The sequence below is a fragment of the Lepisosteus platostomus genome, chromosome 3 (assembly GCF_059453375.1).
Source record: "Lepisosteus platostomus isolate fLepPlt1 chromosome 3, fLepPlt1.hap1, whole genome shotgun sequence".
NCBI classification, from domain to species: Eukaryota; Metazoa; Chordata; class Actinopteri; order Semionotiformes; family Lepisosteidae; genus Lepisosteus; species Lepisosteus platostomus.
Window position 1 is genome coordinate 40,373,555 of NC_142613.1, and position 22,234 is coordinate 40,395,788.

At 38.1% G+C, this 22,234-nt stretch overlaps 1 protein-coding gene across 3 annotated transcripts in view; it reads left to right on the forward strand.

Annotated features, from left to right (window-relative positions):
• Nucleotides 1–8,034: 8,034 nt before the first annotated feature.
• Nucleotides 8,035–22,234, forward strand: part of gpcpd1 (glycerophosphocholine phosphodiesterase 1) — a 42,308-nt gene continuing 28,108 nt past the window's right edge. For 2 of the 3 annotated variants that reach the window (XM_088625604.1, XM_088625606.1), the window contains exons 1-6: nucleotides 8,035–8,160; nucleotides 11,163–11,253; nucleotides 12,647–12,737; nucleotides 13,454–13,538; nucleotides 15,832–15,907; nucleotides 19,042–19,083. In XM_088625604.1, the coding sequence (XP_088481730.1) occupies nucleotides 11,205–11,253; nucleotides 12,647–12,737; nucleotides 13,454–13,538; nucleotides 15,832–15,907; nucleotides 19,042–19,083 (343 nt within the window). In that variant the 5' untranslated portion in view covers nucleotides 8,035–8,160; nucleotides 11,163–11,204. Of the gene's footprint in view, nucleotides 8,161–11,162; nucleotides 11,254–12,646; nucleotides 12,738–13,453; nucleotides 13,539–15,831; nucleotides 15,908–18,017; nucleotides 18,037–19,041; nucleotides 19,084–22,234 lie in introns of those variants that run through there. The other variant, XM_088625607.1, reaches the window with a different exon arrangement.

A 22,234-nucleotide genomic window follows, 5' to 3' on the forward strand; every position in this document is an offset into this window, starting at 1 on the left:
AGGATACGGGAATAAAAACAGGGGGGGCATGTCCAAGGAGTGCTGGTGGTCAGGGAAGGTGTAGCGAGGCAAACAATCCGGGGAGGAATCCAAAGAGTCCAAAAACAAGGCGGAAGTCCATGGCCAGGTGATCCATCCTAGACAGGAGATTAAAAACCAGAACCGGGTCGGAACCGGCAGGGGGAACAGGAACTTAAAACCACGACGGAGCCAGATGCATCCAGGACCCGGGCTCGCATGATACGGGAACCAATGCAGAGCCCAGATTGGCGTCTGCGTCTGGCTTTTAAGGGGGAACTGAAAAGGGTATGGAACAAGGAACAGGTGCGGGGAATGAGGCAAACAAGGAAGGGCTGGAGCGCCCTTGTGAGGAGGAGTTTGCAATCATGACACGGTTAGGAGGAATTTTAAACCATTCCTCCTTACAAAACTGTTTCAGTTCATTGAAAGTTCTGGGATTCCTCACAAGAACAGTTCTCTTAATGTCATGCCACAGCATCTCAATAGGGTTGAGACCTGGACTCTGACTTACCATTCCAGAACACACATTTTCTTCTGTTTAAGCCATTCTGTTGTTGATTTACTCCTAACAAACATAGTGTTGCACGTTTCTGCCAAAGAGTTCAACTTTTGTATCATCCGTCCACAGAATACTGTTCCAGAAGTGTTGTGGAACATCCAGGTGGTCTTTTGCAAACTTGAGAGGTGCAGTAAGGTCTTTTTTGGAGAGCAGTGGTTTCCTCCGTGGTGTCCTTCCATTAACACCATTCTTGTTCAGTGTTTTTCTTAAAATGGGAAAATGAACAGAGACTTTGGCAAGTTCAAGAGATTTCTGCAGGTCCTTTGCTGTTACCCTAGAGTTCTTTTTAATCTCCTTCAGCATTGCATGCTGCACTCTTGCCATGATCTTTGCAGGACTCCCACGCCTAGGGAGAGTAGCAACCGTACTGAATTTCCTCCATTTGTATACATTTTGTCTTACTGTGAATTGATGAGCACCCAGGCCTTTAGAAATGCTTTTGTTGCATTTTCCAGCTTTATGCACCTCTACAATTTTTCTTCTAAGGTTCTCTGATATTTCTTTGGATCGGGGCACAGTTCACATGAACAACTCTTTCTTGAGAAGAGCAGACTCTGTCAGTAACCAACCTTTGTGTGCCTTTTTTACAGGGCAGGGCACCTCCAACTCACACCTCCAATCACATCTCATTGATTGGAACACCTGGCTCCAATTAGCTTTTGGAGAAGATGCCATAAAGACAAAGTCAGAAATGAACTATTCAAAATCATAAGATGTGCACAGTTAAACTCAGTGTTTCCCATATTGAAAATATGACCAAGTACAGGTTAAATCATTGTAATGCACGCAGAGTGACAGAAGTAGGAGTAGGGCAATGGTTTGGAGGGTTATGATTACTTGAGTTATGCATATACAGTAAAGGTTAGACTCTTTTTCTTTGTTGTTTATTGCTCTCACTTCCCTCTACTTTTAAGTTCTTCCTGCCACCTTTGTACAAATAGTATAGCAGACAACAATCTTCATATAATTGAGTGACACTGTTTTACTAGTTACCACACAGAGCTTAGACATGAGATTTGAAGTGGAGATTGGATCTCAAACTGAGAGACAGAAAGGAAACAAAGCAAAGAGGAAGGAATGACAAAGGTCCATGAGACCTGGTAATGTACATGTAAATCATACTATCTGAAATGTGGGTATGTGTGTTAATTTCTTGCACAAGTAAGTCTGCATGCCTGTATCTCTAACAGGCTATTTGTTATACCTTGTGACTCCATGGCCTAGAAGAACTGCAAACCTCTCCCTCAAGGAGATAAGAGTTGCACAGACATGGCCATAAAACCATTTGGTCATGGACAAAGTAGGTATGAAGAGAAGAGACCCCTACTCCAAACCATAAATCTGGGGTCATTACTTAGAAAGGAATGCAAGAAAGAACTTTTGTTATGTTTCCATTTTAAGAAACTGGGCAAAAAAATACCTTAAAATCATCCACATATGTACCCTATGTACCATAAACACCACATTTAAAGATTCCGTTGATATTAAATGATGGAATCCCATGGTTATACTCAAAAGAAATTCACCAACAGCATTAAACGTCAATTGAGCAAATGCCCTTAGATATCCCCTGTTTGGTCTTAAATTAAAGTGTAATTTATAATAAAACAGATGAAACAGTCAAAGTTCTGTTTGTAACATGCATTACTAAAAGGACTTAGAAATTAGAGAAACAGATTATTCTGATCCATCAACGTCAATTTGGGGTCCAAGTTTGGAAAACCGAGTCAACCCTCTAGTGGGGAAATGAGGTACAACCCCCCCCCCCCCCCCATTGCTTGTATAGCTAATCAGAATTTTGACCCAATAAAATACCATCCTTCATTCCTTATCGGTAAAAGACTGCATGTACAGTAGTTCTGGATCTGGTGCTGCATCTCATACAGTACTTCATTCCCTTACAAAAGAGTAAACTCAAAATATTCAATAAAAATGTAATATAAGGAATCATAATTACTTCAAGAAGAAGTGAGCTACTTTTGCTTGGTATCAAAAGAGGCAAAACATGGGTTGTTCAGAAATCTAAATATGAAATCTATAGGTATTACTCAGAAGCAGTTATGAGTTTTCACAAATGCAGGACATTTCATCCTGTCTCTCATGATGGAATCCATAAAAATTCCTGAAGGAGAGATATGCAAATCACATCTTCAATTGTGCAACAAGAACCATGGCAGACAAGACTTTGGAATGTCGTTGTCTGAGGCTAATAAATAGGGCAAGCCAAGAACCACGATTTGGAAGTTAGGCCTGGGAAGATAGTACCCAAGGAAGTCAAGATACAGAAGTCAGGACCTGGAACTTCAAGACCCAGAGAAACCAGTACACCTAGGAGAATAAGTATCAAAGAGCTCAACTGGATCAGGAAAGCAAAGTCTGATACGCTGCCCCACTCTCTCCTGCCAGCAACCCATTTACGTGCACTCCACAGCAATGCCAGATCAGCTCCTGAGCTGGGCCACATAGAATTGACAATCCTCATGGATCAGGTGATGCTAACTTTCCCTCTATCCAGAACATAAGCAGTAGGAACATACCAAGTTTCTCTGTATTGCGTACGCCCTAAAGTACTGTAATGTTCACATTTATCATACACTTGGGTTCCATGCTTAATAAGGATAGTGTAAAACATTTACCTTGATAAGAATTCAATGAAATGTTATGCCTTTTTTGTCTGTGGGTGCAGGGGTAGCTTCGGAAATTCTGAAGATTAACGAAGCACCTTCTCTAGGGTAGCTTGTTTAACTAATGACAAAGCTTGGTAGAAACTGTTGATCTTCACCAATTCAATAGTCTACATAAGTGGTGAAGGCATTCGATTTTGGACAAAGAGTGTGGTGGCCAGTTGATTCATCGCTGTGCTGTATGCTCAATGGAAGTTCTTCCTCATCATGAAATGAACACCTCTGTCCTCATGTCACGGTCGACATTCCTCCCCTAGAGGGACCTCCACTACTCCTGTCATTAGTTCCGTTATTGTTGCTGTATTCCCCAGGTGTAGCCTGTTATGTCTACCGTTATTTAAAGTTTAGCTCCTCCAGTATTCGGGGCTCAACATTGGGGTACGGATGTCGTGAGGCCCACCTAGCACCAGGAAACCCTACGTCCGTCTCCTGAGGGCATAGACCTCATCCCCGACACCTCCTGTGTTCTGAGCCCGGGGTCAGGAGGAACCCTGTCATCCCAGGACATCCATCTTCTGCGTGTGTTCCTGTTTTCCCCCTTCCCGGGGATTTTAACCTTGTCGCGTCAGAGCATAAATTTATTGTTGATGGACTCGTGGACTGTGCCCTGACTTGCCTTTGGACCTGCTCGGATTTGGATGCCATTCTTTGTCTCCCCCGCTCACTGGCTCATGGACTGTCACTGTTATTTTGTGCACCATTAAAGCCCTGTGTGTTTTCCCATACCATGCCTCCTGTTTTCTCCAGCTCTTACTGCATCGCATAGGGTCTACTACCAAACCCGACAGGGACTGCAGACCCCGTAGATTGTTGTTGGAACATGGTCAAAAAAATCTCAGTATGCTGCTAGCTTGCCGTAAATATCTCGACAAGTGCTGTCATCAGGTTGCTGCAGAACACTGGCAGCCGAACGTGAAAAGGGTCATCTCTACTTCTACATTCCCTAGTGGTGTGTGTAGTGTGACTTTGTGAGGTTGGGTTACTCTGCAATGAAACTGTGCTGGATGTGGTGCCAAGTTCACAGGAAAAAGAGCAACAGCCTGCCCTAAAGTTCAACAACCTTTGCTGCCTCCCAGGTCCTTCTAGACAGTTTAATCTGTTGTAATGTGTGTCCTCTTCTGCTATCTTTGACACCAGTGTACCACTTTTGAGTGTTGTGTATTCTTCAGCAGGAGATGGAAGTCTTGCTCAATGTGCCTACATTAGGGAGTAAAATCTCATTGGTTGCAGGTGATTACAATGATTACAATGCTGGCAAATGTAGAAGACCAATGTCCAACCAATAGGCTTTGGAATGGATGTCATATGTCTAGTGCCACCTAACCTAAACAAAGGGATCTTGTCAACTTGCACAAGCACTCAGAGGCCCCTGGGCATCACAATATTAAATATACACAACATCTTTTTTTGTCCTGACTTGGACAAAAGAGGCTGCAGTCCCATGGAATTAAACTTGACGATTTCATTCAACTTTCAACTGAGAGATGCAAATAAAGAAATATAAGCAGTGCAGTGCAGTCATTTTTAAATTTGGAATTATGGTTGTTGATTGGTTGTGACATCATCAGGAATAGTTCTTTTTCTACCTGTCAGGCTTCTCCTTGGTTGGTTATCGTCTGGATAATTGATCATGACCTCTGACTCAGGGTTGCAGTTCAGATGGTGTTTCTTCGCCACAGAGGCCGAAGCTACTATGGTTATTGTCTGGTCTAGGCAACAATAAAGATTATTAAAAATGTGTAATAACACTTAATACTTAACATAACAATATGCCTTGTCGTTATATTAGAAGGTTACTTATCCCTTTGAGTACAGTGAAATATACCATTAAGAAGTGGAATGTGTATCATACAGTATATCAGGCCACCCTTCTAAACTGAGCAACTGGACAAGCGGGACTTAGGGATGACACTATGAAACCAATAGTGATTTTGAAAGATGTGCAAAACTCTGTGTCTGAGATGAGAGTCACAGATCATGGATCAATAATATCCTTCACCCTACACAAGTGTCCACTCCCAAAGAAATGCAGGTTAAGGGTTGATTGGGTAATCTAAATTGTCTCTTTCCAGAGATTTTCAAGTTAATTTAAACTTGAGAAAAGGTTTGTTCTAAGTGTAACCACAGGACTTAAAACTAGATTACCTTGATGAGCCAGATGTTATGAAGAAATATTAAGAACTAAAATAGAAGATATTTCTAGTAATAACCTTATCAGGAATAGTCAGTGTCAATTTACAAAGTGTAGCTCTCGTTAAGATACATCAGGAAAATAATACAAGTATACCTATCATATGGTACTGTAGCACAAGTTTATTGAGACTCAAAAGAAACACTGGAGTGAAGAAAATAAAATTGTAATGCTTTCTTCTAATGTAAGGTGGGCTAATCCTGAAAGAAACCTCATGAACTCTAAGGAACAAAAAAGACCCAGGAGTGAACATTTCCTTAGTTGTTAGGAAATTCAGCTCATACACTTTACTGCCAAAACTCTTTGCCAGATTGTCTCCATCCCCATTACCAGGGCAAAGTGCTGCTCAACGTTCTGCCACTCTCAGCTCTCCTCTGGAACAGACAGCCACCCCACTCCCAGTGCATCTCTGCCAAATATCCAGTGGGAAAATGGTGACTGCTACACTACATTCACATTTCCAAAAAGCTTTTCATGAGGACTTAAAGTACATAATATGGAAATTAAGGTGGAGCGCATTTAAGACTGAGAACAAGAGATTCTCTTTTATACAGAGGGGTGTAAGGAACAAGCTACCTACCCACACTGTAGTATAAAGCCTGGTTCATTTCAAGAATTATAGGAAGGGATCCTCTTAGCGTTCAAACAACAAGAAAGGTTATAAATAAGAAAAGGTGATTTTGCCCATTTTTAGCTGTTATGAAATAATATTAATGTTTTGGACATCAAGGGTGTGTGGGGAAAATCTTCTTTCTTCAAAATCAAACATCTGTGCCTATATCACAGTAATGGAATACTGCTTCCTAATATCAGCTGCTGACAATCTAGGGAATACGCTGATCCAACAGAACAGTGAGGCAGAATATTCTTTACACAGATCATACAAAGTAAGCCTGGAGTCTGTATACTTTTGCTAATAAAATTTTAAAATGATAAAAATGTTGACCATAGTTGTGCAATGATACATACCTTTATGTTTAGATGTTGAGAATCCCAGGTGTAACTGACAACATCAGCACATCAGGACGGCTAGAAATGAAAGGGGACCATTTGGTCCACCATGCTCATTTGTTTCTAAATATAATTCCCTTGCCAGTATGGCTGGTACTGGGAGCTACCCTAACACCTCAATTATTAAAATGAAATCTTCCCGATCCAGAAAGGTGCACTTAAAGTCTTGTCAATCAAGCATAACCTGCATTGCTGGTGGGAGGAATAGTATCAATTTTACATAAATAACAATGTAAATAAAACTATAGAACTTGTTATAAAAGTAACCTAATTTTTTTCCTTTTGTTGTTTCCAAAAAGGTAATGTAATGAGTCTTGCAAGAATATTATAATAATGTTTAATATATATATAGTATAGTATAATATTATACTGCAGAAGGTGTCCAAGGCTTACGTACAGTTTAATCTTAGTTTATGTACTTTACATTTAATGTTGCAATGCGTTTGAGAGACCCTTGCAGTTTTGCCTGAAAAAAACAAACAAACATTATATGCACATCTACAAAGATGAAACATTACTAGTAAATACTGTACATAAAGACGACGACCATCTAGACAGAGCCAGGAACAGAGATGAAAACACATTGTATGTAAAGTATGGGGGAAAACGGTGACTGAAAAGACAATTGTCTCGCAAGAGGCCACATCTTGCAGCGACAGCAGGGGACTACAGATGACTCAGCAAAAAACATCGAGCTGTAACCACAGACAGCATGAAAAACCACGGATTAAAATACACAGTTGATTAAAGTAAAAGCATTATATTTATTTAATATAAACAGACTTTCTACATTTTTCATTTGCATTTTCTACATTGTAATTCGCCTTCTAGTGACTATAACGAGTCGCCAACTCTGCTGCTGCTGTCACAAATCCATATTACAGCATTATTTATGAAAGCAGTTTTATAGTAATAAAAAATCAAGACTTCAAACTTGATTTGAACTTGTGTTACATACAGGTACGTATGTACCAACCTGTCTACTCAAAAATTACATTTTCAATGTTTTGCTGAAAGCATGAGGACTGTGAAGAGAAAATGTCTTACATGCAAATGTATACAGCAGTTATAAAACTTAGCACAAAATATTTGAAACACCAATTTATAAAGGAGTAAATAATTGAGGAGAAATAATTAAAGACGTGCAAAAATTTAAGTTGTTGGTTGTGAGGAAAAATATTGATCTCTGATCTGCAAAAAGAAATGTAGTTATTCATTGGGATGCACAGATAACATTGGACAACTGAATTCAGTGGATTAATAGAACCATACAAGGTAACATAAATAGTTCTTTGAAGGGTCAGATCTTTCATCTGTTCTTTTTGGGCCCTAACAATTTGTTTTGCGTTCTAACTCTAAAGTGTGTTTGGTGATGAGAGTTGCTAAATGTCCAGGGTTTCTGTCCTTCAGGTATTAGTCTCAACTCTACTCTTCACTCCAGCCGGTCTGAGAACTGAATCTAACAATGGGAAGTTACGTCAAACCCACCTGTGTCATAGCAGCAAAAGAACAAAAAAAACAATATAATTGACCAATCGCTAATCAGCACAAAAAACATGAACGAATCAGCAGCTGCTGAGGCGGGGATAACATTGTTGACAGGACTGCTAAATCGAAAGCTATGCTGCTGGGATGACAGAATCGTGTTCTTAGGCGCAGGGTGCGGGCTGGTAGTGTTCATGATTTGACAGAAGGTAAGCGTTTGAGAATTCCCTCTCGATACATGTGTTTTTGTTGGCTGTCGATGACAGCTTCAGTGTTTTAATTTTTGAATCCGGTTTCCACCACGCTACTCCATTGTCATTGAATCCGGCTCGAGGCGGTTTGGACACATTGCATTAGCAAGTCAATCTCAAGATCGAGAGAAACGCTGCTGTTGTTAAAACCTAGTGCACACTCCAACCATCTGTTCATGTTTTGGATTGTTTTAAAGGAAGGTCAGCTGTAAATGACACTTAACTTTTAATGGGATTCCCTGCTGTATGTCCCGGGGCAGTTGCCAGTAAAGATGGGGTCACTGGGTTCAGTAAAACGCAAAGCACATGATTTGTGTGGCCTGAGCTGACTGCATTGCACTAGCAGAATAGCCAGTTACAGTATCCGTCTCGTTAGTGGATTTCTAGGAACATTTATTTTAAATTTGTTTCAGGCATTTGCCTTATTACCAAATGGTGAAGTGAGGCCGTCCCGAATTAGCTGCTGCAGTTGGGACTGCGAAAGAGAATAAAATCGTCTTCTGTCCCTGCAGATCTGAAAATACTGCTTAATTCTGTACATACCAGTGTTATAAAATTGAATGCCATGGTTGAAATTTAATAAATTTTTGGCATCAGGAATTGGGACTGAAGTTAATGGGTGTGTCCATTATCTATTCAAGCGACAAGAGTCGATAGTTTTTGCTTTTTTTAGTACTATTTTACTTTTAGACGGTAACAAAACACTTTTGTTGTCGTGAAAAGATCTTGAGTACAAATTTTGTTTTCCGTCTGTGTAAAACTGTTGGCATAAAGCAGTCAGGTGCAAATTAAGAAAATGTTTAATAAAATGCAGCTAACATTTCATTTTTACTGCTTCTGACACGTATGTGTTCCGCTTACATACAGTAGCGTTTTTACGTAGTACAACTGTAGACCTTCAATGACTTTACAGCCTCTCATTTCCTGCAGCGGCGGTCTCAAGCCTTTTTTAAGACTTGAAGATCACTTTTAGAATCGAAATGCAACCTTTTAAAAATGCGATTTCTTCCAAACCCAAAGCTGTTTATGTGTAACACTCACCTGTGATTTAACAGAGAATGCTTTGAAGTCGGTGTCTTAGTTTGACATGGCCAGTCTCAGAGAGCCCATCAGATGAACGTCTGATCTGCAAGGCAAGTGCTACATTTGCACTTGATGATTTCCATTAGGCGAGCCACGGTGGTTAACATTGGCCCTGGGTTCTATTCCAGACCTCAGTGCTACCTGTGTGGAGTTTGTATGTTCTCCCTGTGTTCACTCTGGGTGCTCCGGTCTCTTTCCACAGTCCAAAGATATACTGTAAGGTTATTCTTGAATTTACAAAGGTGACAATTTCAGGCATCAGATCTAAATGTTGTTGATACGGTATACTGCATAATACAGTGGTAATTGATATAAGATGATCATTCAGAACGATGTTTTCCTACAGTAAGTGCAATAAAGCCTGAAATGACATCTGTTATCGCCTATAGTGACTGCTGAAATGCCAAACAGCGCATTCTCGTTGGCTATTGTGATTTAATCATTTTTAACATTTTTAAAGTCATTGAACAAAGTGTCAGCAACCACTGTCATTGCCTTCTTTACTTTTCCAATGGTAAATGGTTTCTTCTGTTTTACCAGTGGATGGCTAATGCTAAAGACACCTTCGTGCTAAGTTTGCCTTTGGCCAAAGGTTTAGAAAGGAGTGACCTCTGTATTTGACAGAATCAGGTGATTGGTGGAAATCTCCTGGCTAGTCTATGGCATTATTGATTAGTCAAAGTGTTTTGGAATTCATTATTTCAACATGATCTTGACCTGCAGATGCAAAACAACTCCAAAGCATAATTTTTTTTCCCCAAAATATTTCTCAGTGGGCATATATGTTTTTTCCTATTTAAGATTATTTTTTTATGTCATACATAATGCAGATGAGCATGTCCATAAAGCTTAGTTTTTAGTAAATCTGAGTTTAAGATTGTTTCAGTTGTTATTCAAAAGATGGTTGAGTCTCACTTCTTTCTGTGGTTATGGCCTCAGAAGAAGTGTTATCATTGCAGCTGAACTATGAATACATGCAGATGTCACTCGTTCACTTGTGTCACTGCTTGGTGTGGCAAGGTAGTCTTGTGTCCCGTTACTAGAACACAATAGCAGTAGGTTTAAAATGACTAATAATGGGCTCTCCAGTAGAAAGTGATAGATTCATTGTTTTCTTGATTCTTTTATAGCCATCTACCAACTTGTGGAGGTCAGTGGTCATTTTCCTGTAGTGTACGGACAGCTCTCTGACTTTAACTGTGATTTACGATCTTTTACTGCTTAAGATTTATGTGTGTTGCTTCCATTTGTAATCCAAGGCAACAGGGGATCTTCAGAAATCAATGCATACTGTATGTTTTGAAGGCTTCCAAACCACTTCCATTTTCCAGAGTGCTATTGTATATATGCTTTGTTACTTTTTTTTTAAATAAAGGAATACTTAAGAGAGACACATTTTTTCACACTTCTGTTTTTGCTGGAATTCAATTATTTATGATGTACAATATTGCACTGTGCAGTGCTATTATGATTACAGTATATCATTATAAGATTTTTTTTAAGTGAGACACATTATTCAGTCCCTTACTCATTCTGGTATGTTATGTGTTTTTTTAATGAAATAGATGAGGAAAATTGAGCCCTCCGTAATTTTTATTATAGGGTTGACACACAATTTATGTGGGGGTGAAAGATTACCGCGTAAAGCCAAATTCTTGTTTATTCAAATTGTATCCTATAATTCTTCTAAAACCTCCCAACTAGCCTCTTACGGGAATTCAAGATTTTAAGTATAAAAACATTAAATTAAGCAAGTGAAAAAAAAACTTAACACAATTGTCTCTCATGCTTTCTTATCACACAAATGCTTTTTCATGCTGGATTCATTGGTATATTTTTAACAAATCCAAGTTAACACAAATTAATTGGTTCTACAGGTGCCTTCAGCTTTTCTCCAGATTTGCATTTCACCTGTAGACATGGACTACTGTCAAGTCACCTTTACAGTAAGGGGAGCAACATCTCCAGGTAGGAGGACTAGTTTTTGGTCCTTGAGGGTATTTTTTCTGAAAGTGTAGACATTAAATGTCACATACTGCTGGGAGTGGAATCCGAACTATTTTTCAAACCCAGATTTAGCTAGACTGAGTAGAGCCACAGAATGAGGATAATGCATAATTGTTTTTGGAAGTACAGTATTTATAGAGAGATTTGTGCTTTGTTCGTCATATTGTTTTGCACCTATTAGAACATTAGTAAGCAATTCACCAAATAAACAAATGCTTAAAAGTTATGTGGCAGCATATGGTGATCACTTCCAGTGTCTCTCAGCTCTTGAGTGCCTTTTACAACAAGTTTATATATTCTCAGCCCGGTGCTTCAGTTGCTTCAGTTGTCTCCTACTTCCTCCCACGACATGCTAGATAGGTTAATAAGTGTCTCCAATCTGTCCATACGTGTTTGCTCTACAGTGGACTGATGTCCCAGTTTGTGTGCCATGATTCCTAGACAGGCTTCAGGGTGCTTGATCTTTACCAGAAATAAGTGGGTTTCTGGCAAGATAAGATAAGATCACTTTATTAGCCATATACAATTTCTTGCATTAGGAATTTTAATTTTCATACCATGAGACATACACACAGATGGGGAGAGAAGCTTGGGATCAGAGCGCAGGGTCAGCCATTAATATGGCGCCCCTGGAGCAGCTGGGGTTAAGGGCCTTGCTCAGGGACCCAACAGAGTAGGATTCCTCTGCCGGCCGCAAGATTTGACCCGGCAACCTTCCAGCCACAGAGCCACCACTCCGCCCACAAATCAAGTGCCCGAACAGGGCCCGAACAGGTTAATGGATGCTTATAAAGATGTTATACTGTAGGTACAGTGTTGGTTTTGTTTGCAAGCCTCTGTCTTTACAGCCCTACCGTGGTTTAGGTAAATAATACTATGATCCAGGTTGTTCTGACTTGACTTGACTGTTTTTAAATTGTGATTGATAGATTGTAGATTCATTGTTAGACTATTATATTTTTTGTACCATGACGAACAACAATAAAGGCATTCTAACAATGTTTAAAATAGATGTATCATTACTAGTCAAAACAGAATGCATCCCATTTCTGGTACTGAAAGCAAAAATATAATCTTAAAAGATAAGTGCGCTGTTAATAGTGTATGATGAACAGCTGCACCAGCCACTTAATAAATTCAGGTCAAAAGTTACTGTAACTATTTTGTTTTCCCTGTTGTGTTTTATTTCTTGCAATATTCCTAGACATGGTCTCATTTAGATTTTAACAGGCTTTTTTTTATCTGAGTATTTTAGTGATTTAGAAAGGCATGTCATTTAGTTGCTTTTTCTTTACTAATTTTTACTCATTAACCACAAATAAAGTTAAATACTTTGATTTTTTTATTTCTCCAGGTGAATTTATAGCAGTGGTTGGCAGCTGTGGGACTCTTGGGGATTGGTGTCCACAGAAAGCGGTGACTCTGCTGCCTGATGAGGATGATGGGTAAATGTCCATCTAAGAACAGTTTTAAAAAATCATCTCCTGTTAATATGTATCTAACACTGTTGCCTTTTAAATGTTTGGTAATTCATATATTTCCAGTTTGTTACTAAGAGTATCTCTAGATAGAACATTGATACCTTGCATATCATACTTAAGGCAGCTGTCTTAACTACTTCCAGCTAGTGAACATGTATCTCTGATTGCTGAGAGCTCATTTTATTTTGGAATCTCCAAATCTTCTATTTTCTTTTTATATTTTTCTTGTCACATTTTTTGTAGCCTCTAAATGTGAATTTCACAAACCATAACTTATCAATATTTAATGCTGTGACCCTTGTACCTGATCATGTGTGCTTTGCTCCAAATGTGGTATTCATTTTTGTACCTCAGTTGTATCAGACACCTTACAGCAAAACAGACATGGACTAGAGCAGGGGTGTGGTTGCTGTTGACAGCCCGGCGAATCACAGGTCACACTTGCTGTTGTGCAGCCAGTCCAGAATATCCTGGCTGTCTCAAGTCCCCCACAGTGTCCACAGGAACTCTGGTCACAGTCAGTTAGTGATCTAGCTCTGTCTCAGTCTAGCAGGTATACTCTGTGTGCATGTAAGCCTTTGATCCAAGTCACTCTTTTAGTTCATTTTTTGAATACTTTTTTTGTTTTGTTTTCTTTTTTACTTTATATTAATTGGAAGTTATTTGTTTGCTTCCAACAGAACTTTGTGGAAAAGAACAGTCAGTATTCCAGAAGGGACCCTCTCTAATTATCGCTATTTTAAAGGCTTTTTTCTAGAATCCAAGGTGAGTTATTTATTCACTGTCAACACAATTTAGATTATATAGAACATTACTGTACTTTGACTTACACTCTCATTGTAGTTTTATTTTGTTTTAGGTGAGAGGGGGTAAGCACATAAAAGTTAGTCTTAATTATTAAAAGGTGCACATACCCATCCATCTTCTAACCACACTGTCCAATACAAAGCTGCAGGAGAACCAGAGCTTACCCAAGCAAGCAACAGGCACAAGGCAGGATAAACCCAGGACAGTATGCAAGTCCATGGCAGGGCAGACACACAGACAGAAATACCCACACACTCACTCCAGGTCCAGTTTTCCCAGAAGCCAATTAACTTACCAGTATGTGTTTGGACTGTGAGAGCAAACCCATGTGAATATGTATGTGTATTCTGCTTTGCACCTGTTGATTGCCAGGATCGGCTCTTGCTCCCCTTTTGGATAAAGCAGTTGGAAAATGGGTGGAGGATTTGTTCCTATTTCTGCACCCTAGAAATTCTTGGAATTCACATATAATTTTAGCATCTGATCCAGGCATGGAAAGGTTAACCTTTGTAAGTTTCAAACGGGGTAAAAATGTGTGCAGGTGATGAAATTTGTCCCGTGAAAGCAATCCCAATTTCTTTTTTAATTAACAGGGTATGATACATTTTAGTGCATTGCAATTGCTGTCATTTTTAATAAATCACATTTAGCACTCTTAGTTTTTATGTCAAGTTTACTTTGCAGTCCGCAGTCAACTTTGAACTGAAAATGGTAATTGTCTTTTGTTCTCAGTACTTGTAGAGCTCATATAGAAAATGAAATAATTTAAATCTTTACCCAGCCTCACCATCTGGCTGCTTAATATGCTTTGCCATGGCAGTGTATGGCAGACTCAAAGAAAGCTGCCTTGATTCTCACACTGTAACTTATGGCATAATATGGAGTACCACAAATACACAAAATCTTCATTATTGATCACAGAGGTAGCCTTGGCCCTGAGAAATAGTGGCATGAATTAAGTCCAGTTGTAGCAAATTGGGGAGCAAGATTTTGGTAACGCGTTATTATTATCCCATTTTCCTGAAACCTCCACTGAAAGCAATTAATTGGCCTAATCACCACAAATGTGTAGCCCCCACTTGGATGATGCGATGGCAGCCAAACTGTGCCAGTATGCTCACTACACATCAGCTGTCAATGGGGAGGAGAGCACAGTTGTAAGGCCATTTCAAAGATGGGGATTATTAGGAGGCCATGACTGATAAAGGGCAGAGTCAGGACCTTGATTTTACATCTCATTCGAGGAATGGCACCTTTTGTACAGTATTGTGTCCCAGTTACTACACTTGGGCATTAGAACCAACACTATGTGCTCCCTATTGGTCCCACTAACACCTCTTCTTGTGGCAACCTTAGAGGTCTGCCATCCAGGTACTGGCCAGGCTCACGCCTGCTAAGCTTCAATGGGTTACCACTTGTGAGTTGCAGGATGATATAGCTGCTTGCAATTAGGTGACCATTTATGCAGTAAAAAAGTGTTCATCACTTTTCAAATTTTCGAAATGCTAGAAAACCCTCATGTTACTGAGTTGAAGCAGCTTGTCATGAAGGAATGGCCCAAATTCTTACACAGCGATGTGAGAGGCTGATCACCAATTACGGGAAGGGTTTAGTTACAGTTATTGCAGCTAAAAGTGGTGCAACTATATACTGAACCTAAGAGGGTGTTAACTTTGGCACACCGGAACTTTGCATGTTAGATGATTTTGGTTATGAAATACATGAAACTAGCAGCAAAGTTGTTGGTGTTATTTGTTCACCCGGACTTCTTTTATATAGTACTAGGACCCCCTTGAAAGTCTGTTCAAATTCAATGGCAAAAAAGTACAAAAATGCAGATGTAAAGGGGGCAGTTATTATTTCGATGAACCGTACATATATATTTATAAATGGAATGTTTTAAATGTAGCAAATATGCTTAAATATATTTTAAAATGTTGTATTTGTTTTTAGAAATGTGACAGAACTGATGTAACCGTTAAGAAAGTCTAATTTTTCAATTGGTTTAATTTTTCAACCCTAAATTAAAGTGTGATTAAAGTGATTTTTTTTTTGCCTCTGTTTGCATTACATTTCTTGAAATGGAAATATATTACCTAATTATTAATCAAGTTTTCCAATCTAAGTTTTGTGTGGCTGACCAGCTGATGGATTGGTAAATGTAAGAGCTCAGATTTTGTTAGAACATTTTATTTTGCTTAAGAATGAATATTGATTTTTATCATTAACATGTTTGACATTGGAATTGCAGAATGCAGGTGATCCATGTCAAGTGATAGTCAATAAGTGGGAGACCCATCAACATCCACGAGCATTGAACACTTCAGGTATATACAAATTGCATGGTTTTGATAAAGTGTATGACACGTTTATGGTTTTGCTGGAATTTCTAAGGAGTGGATGTGGGATTTCTTGAAAAAAGCCTCTATAAGTGCAGTTGTTTAGTACTATAGAAAACAGAAAAAATATTTTAAAACGTTAGTTATAATTGTTAAAGAATACATTAAATACACACTTAAATACTTAATACATATATGTAAAAGTATCATATTTAGTGCTGAAATAGTTTCGATTTGCTCCGACTACCCAGTAACAGACATCAGCTGTGTCAATACATATACTGGGCATCAAAATAATCCTGATCATTCTATGAATGCTTGTTTTTAGAAGAATAAATAATAAAGATATGGATGTTCATTGCATGTTTTTGATGGCATTTTGATTCATGTATCATTCATTAATGACTAACATTGATACAATAGAGTGAGCATTAGCATTAGCATTAGAATGTTGCATTAGCAGTTACAACATTAGTGAGAGATCTGATCGGTCCCAGGTGATTTAACCTGTTTAATGTCAGGCTGGCAAAAAATCAAGAAATAAGATCACAGAAAGGAACCGATATACCAAAGGAGAAATTAATCTTTTTGTGTTTTCAGTATGTCAAAAACTGAAATAAGTGAGCACACTGTTGCTTGCCATCTAAGATGTTTGCTGCCAGTAATTTCTAACCTGGAAGGATGATAAACCCAAACTCAGTCTGTCAACATTAGGCCATGGGTCAGCAGGAGACTAAAAGTCACGACACCAGTCCAAGATCAATAGGGAGGTCCAAATGTAATAACTACAGACTATAAAGAACTCCACTTGTGGTGACTGATGGCAGCATGACTACATGCCTCTACACTGACGGAAGTCCTGTGGCCTCCCTTGCTACCTTCATGGATAGACCAGATATTAAAACATTCCAGCAGGATGTTACATATTTGGTTATGTAACAGATGTTTTTTTCTTGCATGGTGAGAATGTGTCAGTTACATTGTGGATGCCCTATTTGTCAGTTCTGAGCCCCAGTGAACATTAGTGGGATGAGGTAGGATGACGTGTTATCTAGGGATTGATAAACAGTAAACAGCCACATGCTTGTGGAAGCTGTGCAAGAGGAATCCTGCATATACTGTAGTATCTACAACCTATGTTGCTTCTTCTATTCTGTTCTATTGCTCTTCTATTTACAGTATGCTGCAAGTCTTTTAAACAGTCTACCTTTTGCTGATGATAATTAACAATTGATAAATGATAATTTGCCTATGATACCTGTTCAATAAAAAGCCCTGCCTAACTTTTTCTTTTGCTGTTGTAAGTGATGTTTCTTTTGATGCTCAGTATACTATAAATTAGCATAAATTTATTCCAGAATCTCTTTCACAAACAGTGATAAATGGAGCGTGTTCTTTAAACCTTACTTAATTAGAGGGTTTTACTTTTCTTATCTTTAATATTTACACAACGCTATATAGTAATATGAATGAAGTGAATATAAAAAACGAAATATTTACCTTTTTTATTTTTGCATTTGACTTTAAAAAAATCAAAGTTTACTTAAATAACAGATGCTTGTGTTATTTCCACTTGCACTTCCTTTTCTGCAGGCACTGAGATACACGTCTAAATTTAAAATGTTTACTATAACCTCTAGATATATCATTAACCTTCAACAAACTGTTGAAGGTGACCTGTGTTTGAAACCAAAATAAAGTAATTATGTACGTACACTAAATGTCCCCAATTCAGAATTTAGGGTTTTGATTTAGTCCACAGATTTAGCAGAACTGCAAATCCAGACATCTCTTCAACTTTGTTTTTGGTGCATCTCTTGTTTGCAAATTGTCTTTTCTGGAACAGTTCAGTTTAAAAAAAAAAAGTTTGTCTGTGGTCTCAATTTACATTTTTTTTCTGAAAACTAATACTGAAGTCGTTTGGTAAATACTTTATTTTTGAAAATTAAATTAATGTAGAAAAGGGATCTATGGATCACCATTACTCTAGATACAAGTACCTCTAAGTTGTATTCAGTTTCTGAGTAGTATTAAGTGATAGACTTGTATTCAGAAGGTGTTTATACTCAATCTTTTACAGCAAATAGGTCAACATTTATCTTGCATCCTGCAAAAAGGCAAGTCTTGATTTGTTACAATAATAATAGTAATGGCTTAAATACCTTGCAGTTTCTTACTTCTGCTTGCTGTGGTTTTCTTTATGACAATCATGTCTTCAAAATGTTTTAATTAAAGTCTAATGCAGGCCTTGGCTTCTTTTGTTTATTAAAGCAAGCTTGGGTTTTGATCACTGTGAGTTTTATTTTGCGCACTACAAATGGGAAATAACAATAAAAGCATCACCAATTTTTAAAGGTCTTTTACTTTACTGTAAACATAAAAGTCAAACATCGTAATACTATTTAAGTCCTGATTATTGACCTTAACTGTTGCCTTTGATGCTGGCTGTCAGTCAAGTACGTTGTACACTTCATTACGTGCCTCCTAGGAAGTCTGTTTCATGGTTATTTCATATTTTTATTGTTGCTGTCTGGCAAAATCTGAATTAAATGTCAGTAAATTACTTACAAAATACTTAAGGAACTTATTTTTATTGTGATAGTATGCCCTTGAAAACATTTATTTTAATTAATAAAAGAGATTATCAGTGTAAAAAATATGATTGCCACTGGTAACCTCTTTTTTTATAGACAGTCGAGAAAACCTCAATCCAAATGTAATTTAAAAGTAAGTGGGCTGTTAATATGCAGACTTGTGATGGCAGCAGTCATGCCAGTGAAATACATATGTAATGTTTTTTTGCGTGGTCATTGGCTTTGGGTTCTGCGCAATTCATAAAGGCAAGCAACCAGATTTTGGCATGTTTCTGTTTGCTCTGTTTTTGTGTTTGTCAAGGCTTCTCATTTTAATATGGCAAAGCAGCCTGTGTTATAGACAACACTCAATTGAGGCAAATGTTTTGTAATACAATGTACTCTTAGTTACTTTGAATATTTTATATTTTATCCCAAAAGCTAACATTTATAAATGCAAATGCTCTGCTATGTTTGTCTTTCTTTCCTTTACTTCAGATTATTCTAATATTAATTGAGTGTTATTATCTTACATTTCTTACATTTCAGAACTGGAGCTAGTAGTCGATGATGGACATTTTGGTTTTTACAGTAAGTATTGCATAAGTGTGATTGGAAAAGTATCTTATCTGTCATCTTAACCTTGTGCTTTTATATGAATGGCAGACTAGTATTGCTTATTTAGGTATAATTTATATCAACTTCTGGAGGTAGCAAAGGAAGAGGTAAAGGTTTAATCCATGCTGAAATAAACCTGGAGAAGGCTCCACAGCCAAAATATTGTTTCTTTTTTTTCAGCATGGAATAAACCTACCCATGCTGATGTAGCTACCTACTTGAACTTTTGGAGGTATATTGCAATATATTTGTTTAAATATACTGTACAGGAATTAAAAAAGATTATTTTTAATTCAGACATACTTTGTTTCAGGCTAAGAAAAACATATGTCCTCTTGATGTACAATACTAATATTGTTAAAGTTTTAATTAATAAGGAGTACATTGTGAGCACTTCATACATTCAACCCAAAGCAACAATATCCTGCAACCATTTCTTTGTTTATATCCAATACCTTCACATTAGGATGCAAACTTCCCTATGGTGCACCAATTCATGATATTACAAAATTATGCATATAAAAAGTTTAAACTTAATATTTTATTCAAAACTTATTTGCTTACACAGAAAGGGGCATTTTCTATCCCAATTGTAGGTCTAAATCATGTTTTCCTCTAGTATTTAATACCAGTACTTATGTCCTTATCAGTCTTGACAGCTCTGCAATTATAAAACATAATGCTGCCACCACCATACTGTATGTGTCAGTAAAGATAATAATAATTAATTATAATAATAATTGCTTACACTTATATAACGCTTTTCTGGACACTCCACTCAAAGTGCTTTACAGGTAATGGGGACTCCCCTCCAGCACCACCAATGTGCAGCATCCACCTGGATGATGCGACAGCAGCCATAGTGCGCCAGAACGCTCACCACACACCAGCTATCAGTGGGGAGGAGAGCAGAGTAATGTATCCAATTCATAGATGGGGATTATTAGGAGGCCATGATTGGTAAAGGCCAATGGGAAATTTGGCCAGGACGCCGGGGTTACACCCCTACTCTTTTCGAGAAATGCCCTGGGATTTTTAATGACTACAGAGAGTCAGGACCTCGGTTTTACGTCTCATCCGAAGGACGGCGCCTGTTTACAGTATAGTGTCCCCGTCACTATACTGGGGCATTAGGACCCACATGGACCGCAGGGTGAGCACCCCCTGCTGGCCACACTAACACCTCTTCCAGCACCAACCTTAGTTTTTCCCAGGAGGTCTCCCATCCAGGTACTAACCAGGCTCACACCAACAAGATGGTGTTGACTGAGCGATGCACTGTATTAGATGTAACGCTTTTGTTTTCAGCAGTAAGTTCTAATTTTGTCTGACCACAAAACATTTTGCCACATGTTTACAGTATCACTTAAATGTTTTGTTGTAAACTTGAGACAAGTTTTCCACTCTGCCATATGGGCGTGCTTAGTGGAATGACTGTCAAGTTGTTGACCTTTTATTCCATCTCAGCCACTAAAATCTTTCAAAGTTGGTGTTAGCCTTAAAGTGGCATGTCAAACCAGTTTTCTCCTTGCCTGGTTGTTCAGTTTAGAAGGACAGCCTGATCTAGGTAGTTTCTGATTTGTATGATACAGATTCCACTTCTTACTTTCTCTTAATTGTTTTGATCTCTGGCTGTCATGGTTGAATTCTTGCTTGAAATTCTGAGGGACCTTACAGAGATTGATTGTAAAATCAATGTGGACCACTGTTATTGCACAAAAACTGAGACTAATTGTGTGGTTTGTTAGGGTAATTTTTTGCACCTACTATAAATTAATTAGGATTTGCTATAGCAAAGTGTTTGAATATTTTGTAGCATCATGACTTTATCGTGACTTTCTTTTATATTAATTATCTATTTAATTATTTCTTAAGGGTGGCATGGTAGCTTAATGGTTAGCATTGCTACCTTGCAGCGCTGGGGTCCTGCATTCAAAACCAGACCTTGGGTGCTTTCTGTGTGGAGTTTGTATATTCTCCCCTTTCTCGCGTGGTTTCTCTCGGGTGTTCTGGTTGTCTACTACAGTACAAAAACATATGAATAGGTTAATTGGCTTCTGTGAAAACTGGCCCTGGTGTGAGTGTGTGCCCTGTAATAGACTGGCATCCTATCTAGGGTGTGACTGGAGATTCCGTATTATCAAAATTAAACATTAACACAAGCCAAACACCAGTTTTCCTTTGTTTTAGAAGTGAAATGAACCAAATTGGTGATCAACTCACGTGTTTCCATTAAATAAGCTGTTTGGATTTCTCACCGGCAAAATGGTTTCTCCTGCAAACCTGTAGGACCCAAACTTTGGCATGGCAACAGGGGTTGGCTTAGTAGTGCCTGTTTCAGGATTGCGCATGCGTGGATTGATTGATAGCATTTAAAAGGGGTAGTATTTTCTTAACAGTTATGTACATAAAAGGAGTATGATATTTTATTTTTGGTAATAATATGTTCATTGTTTAATTGTGTACTTCATGGAGAATTGTGCATATCAGAATTCTGATTATTATTTAGTAAATTATTTTTTGCTTTATAGTGGAATATTCTAGGAGGAGGAGTTTAACCTAGAAAAGGAGCTCTTCAAGATAAGAGGGGGAGATAGGAGAAAGTGGATTGTGGGGTAGAATAGGAGCTGCCTACAACAATCAAATTTTTTATAGTAATTAATGTATATACTATTGTACTATAGCTTTGTGTTTTATTTTTTCCTGGTTAGTTTATGGTTTTCACTTAGTTTTTTTGAGTGTGGACTTTGGGAACACAGTTCCTCGTAATAAACACCATTGCACATCTTTGCATTTGTGGCTGTGCCATCGTTATTGTTATATTCTATCTACGCCTCTAAACTCTGCAAGGAGGAGACTGTGACAAGGGTGTATCCTGCCTTGCTTGCGTTGCCTGCTGATATCGGCTCTGTCCCACCACACCCTGAATTGGAAGAAATGGTTAAAAAATAGATTATTATTATTATTGCTTTTAATATGTGGAGTTGGTTGTGTACGGTATATAATGGATAGTAATTGGAACTTCAGAGTGTCATGACTATAAATTAAAACTACAAAATCTATACACTGCAAGGGTCTGAATACTTTTGAAAGGCACTCTAATGTACAACAATAAACTGCAATC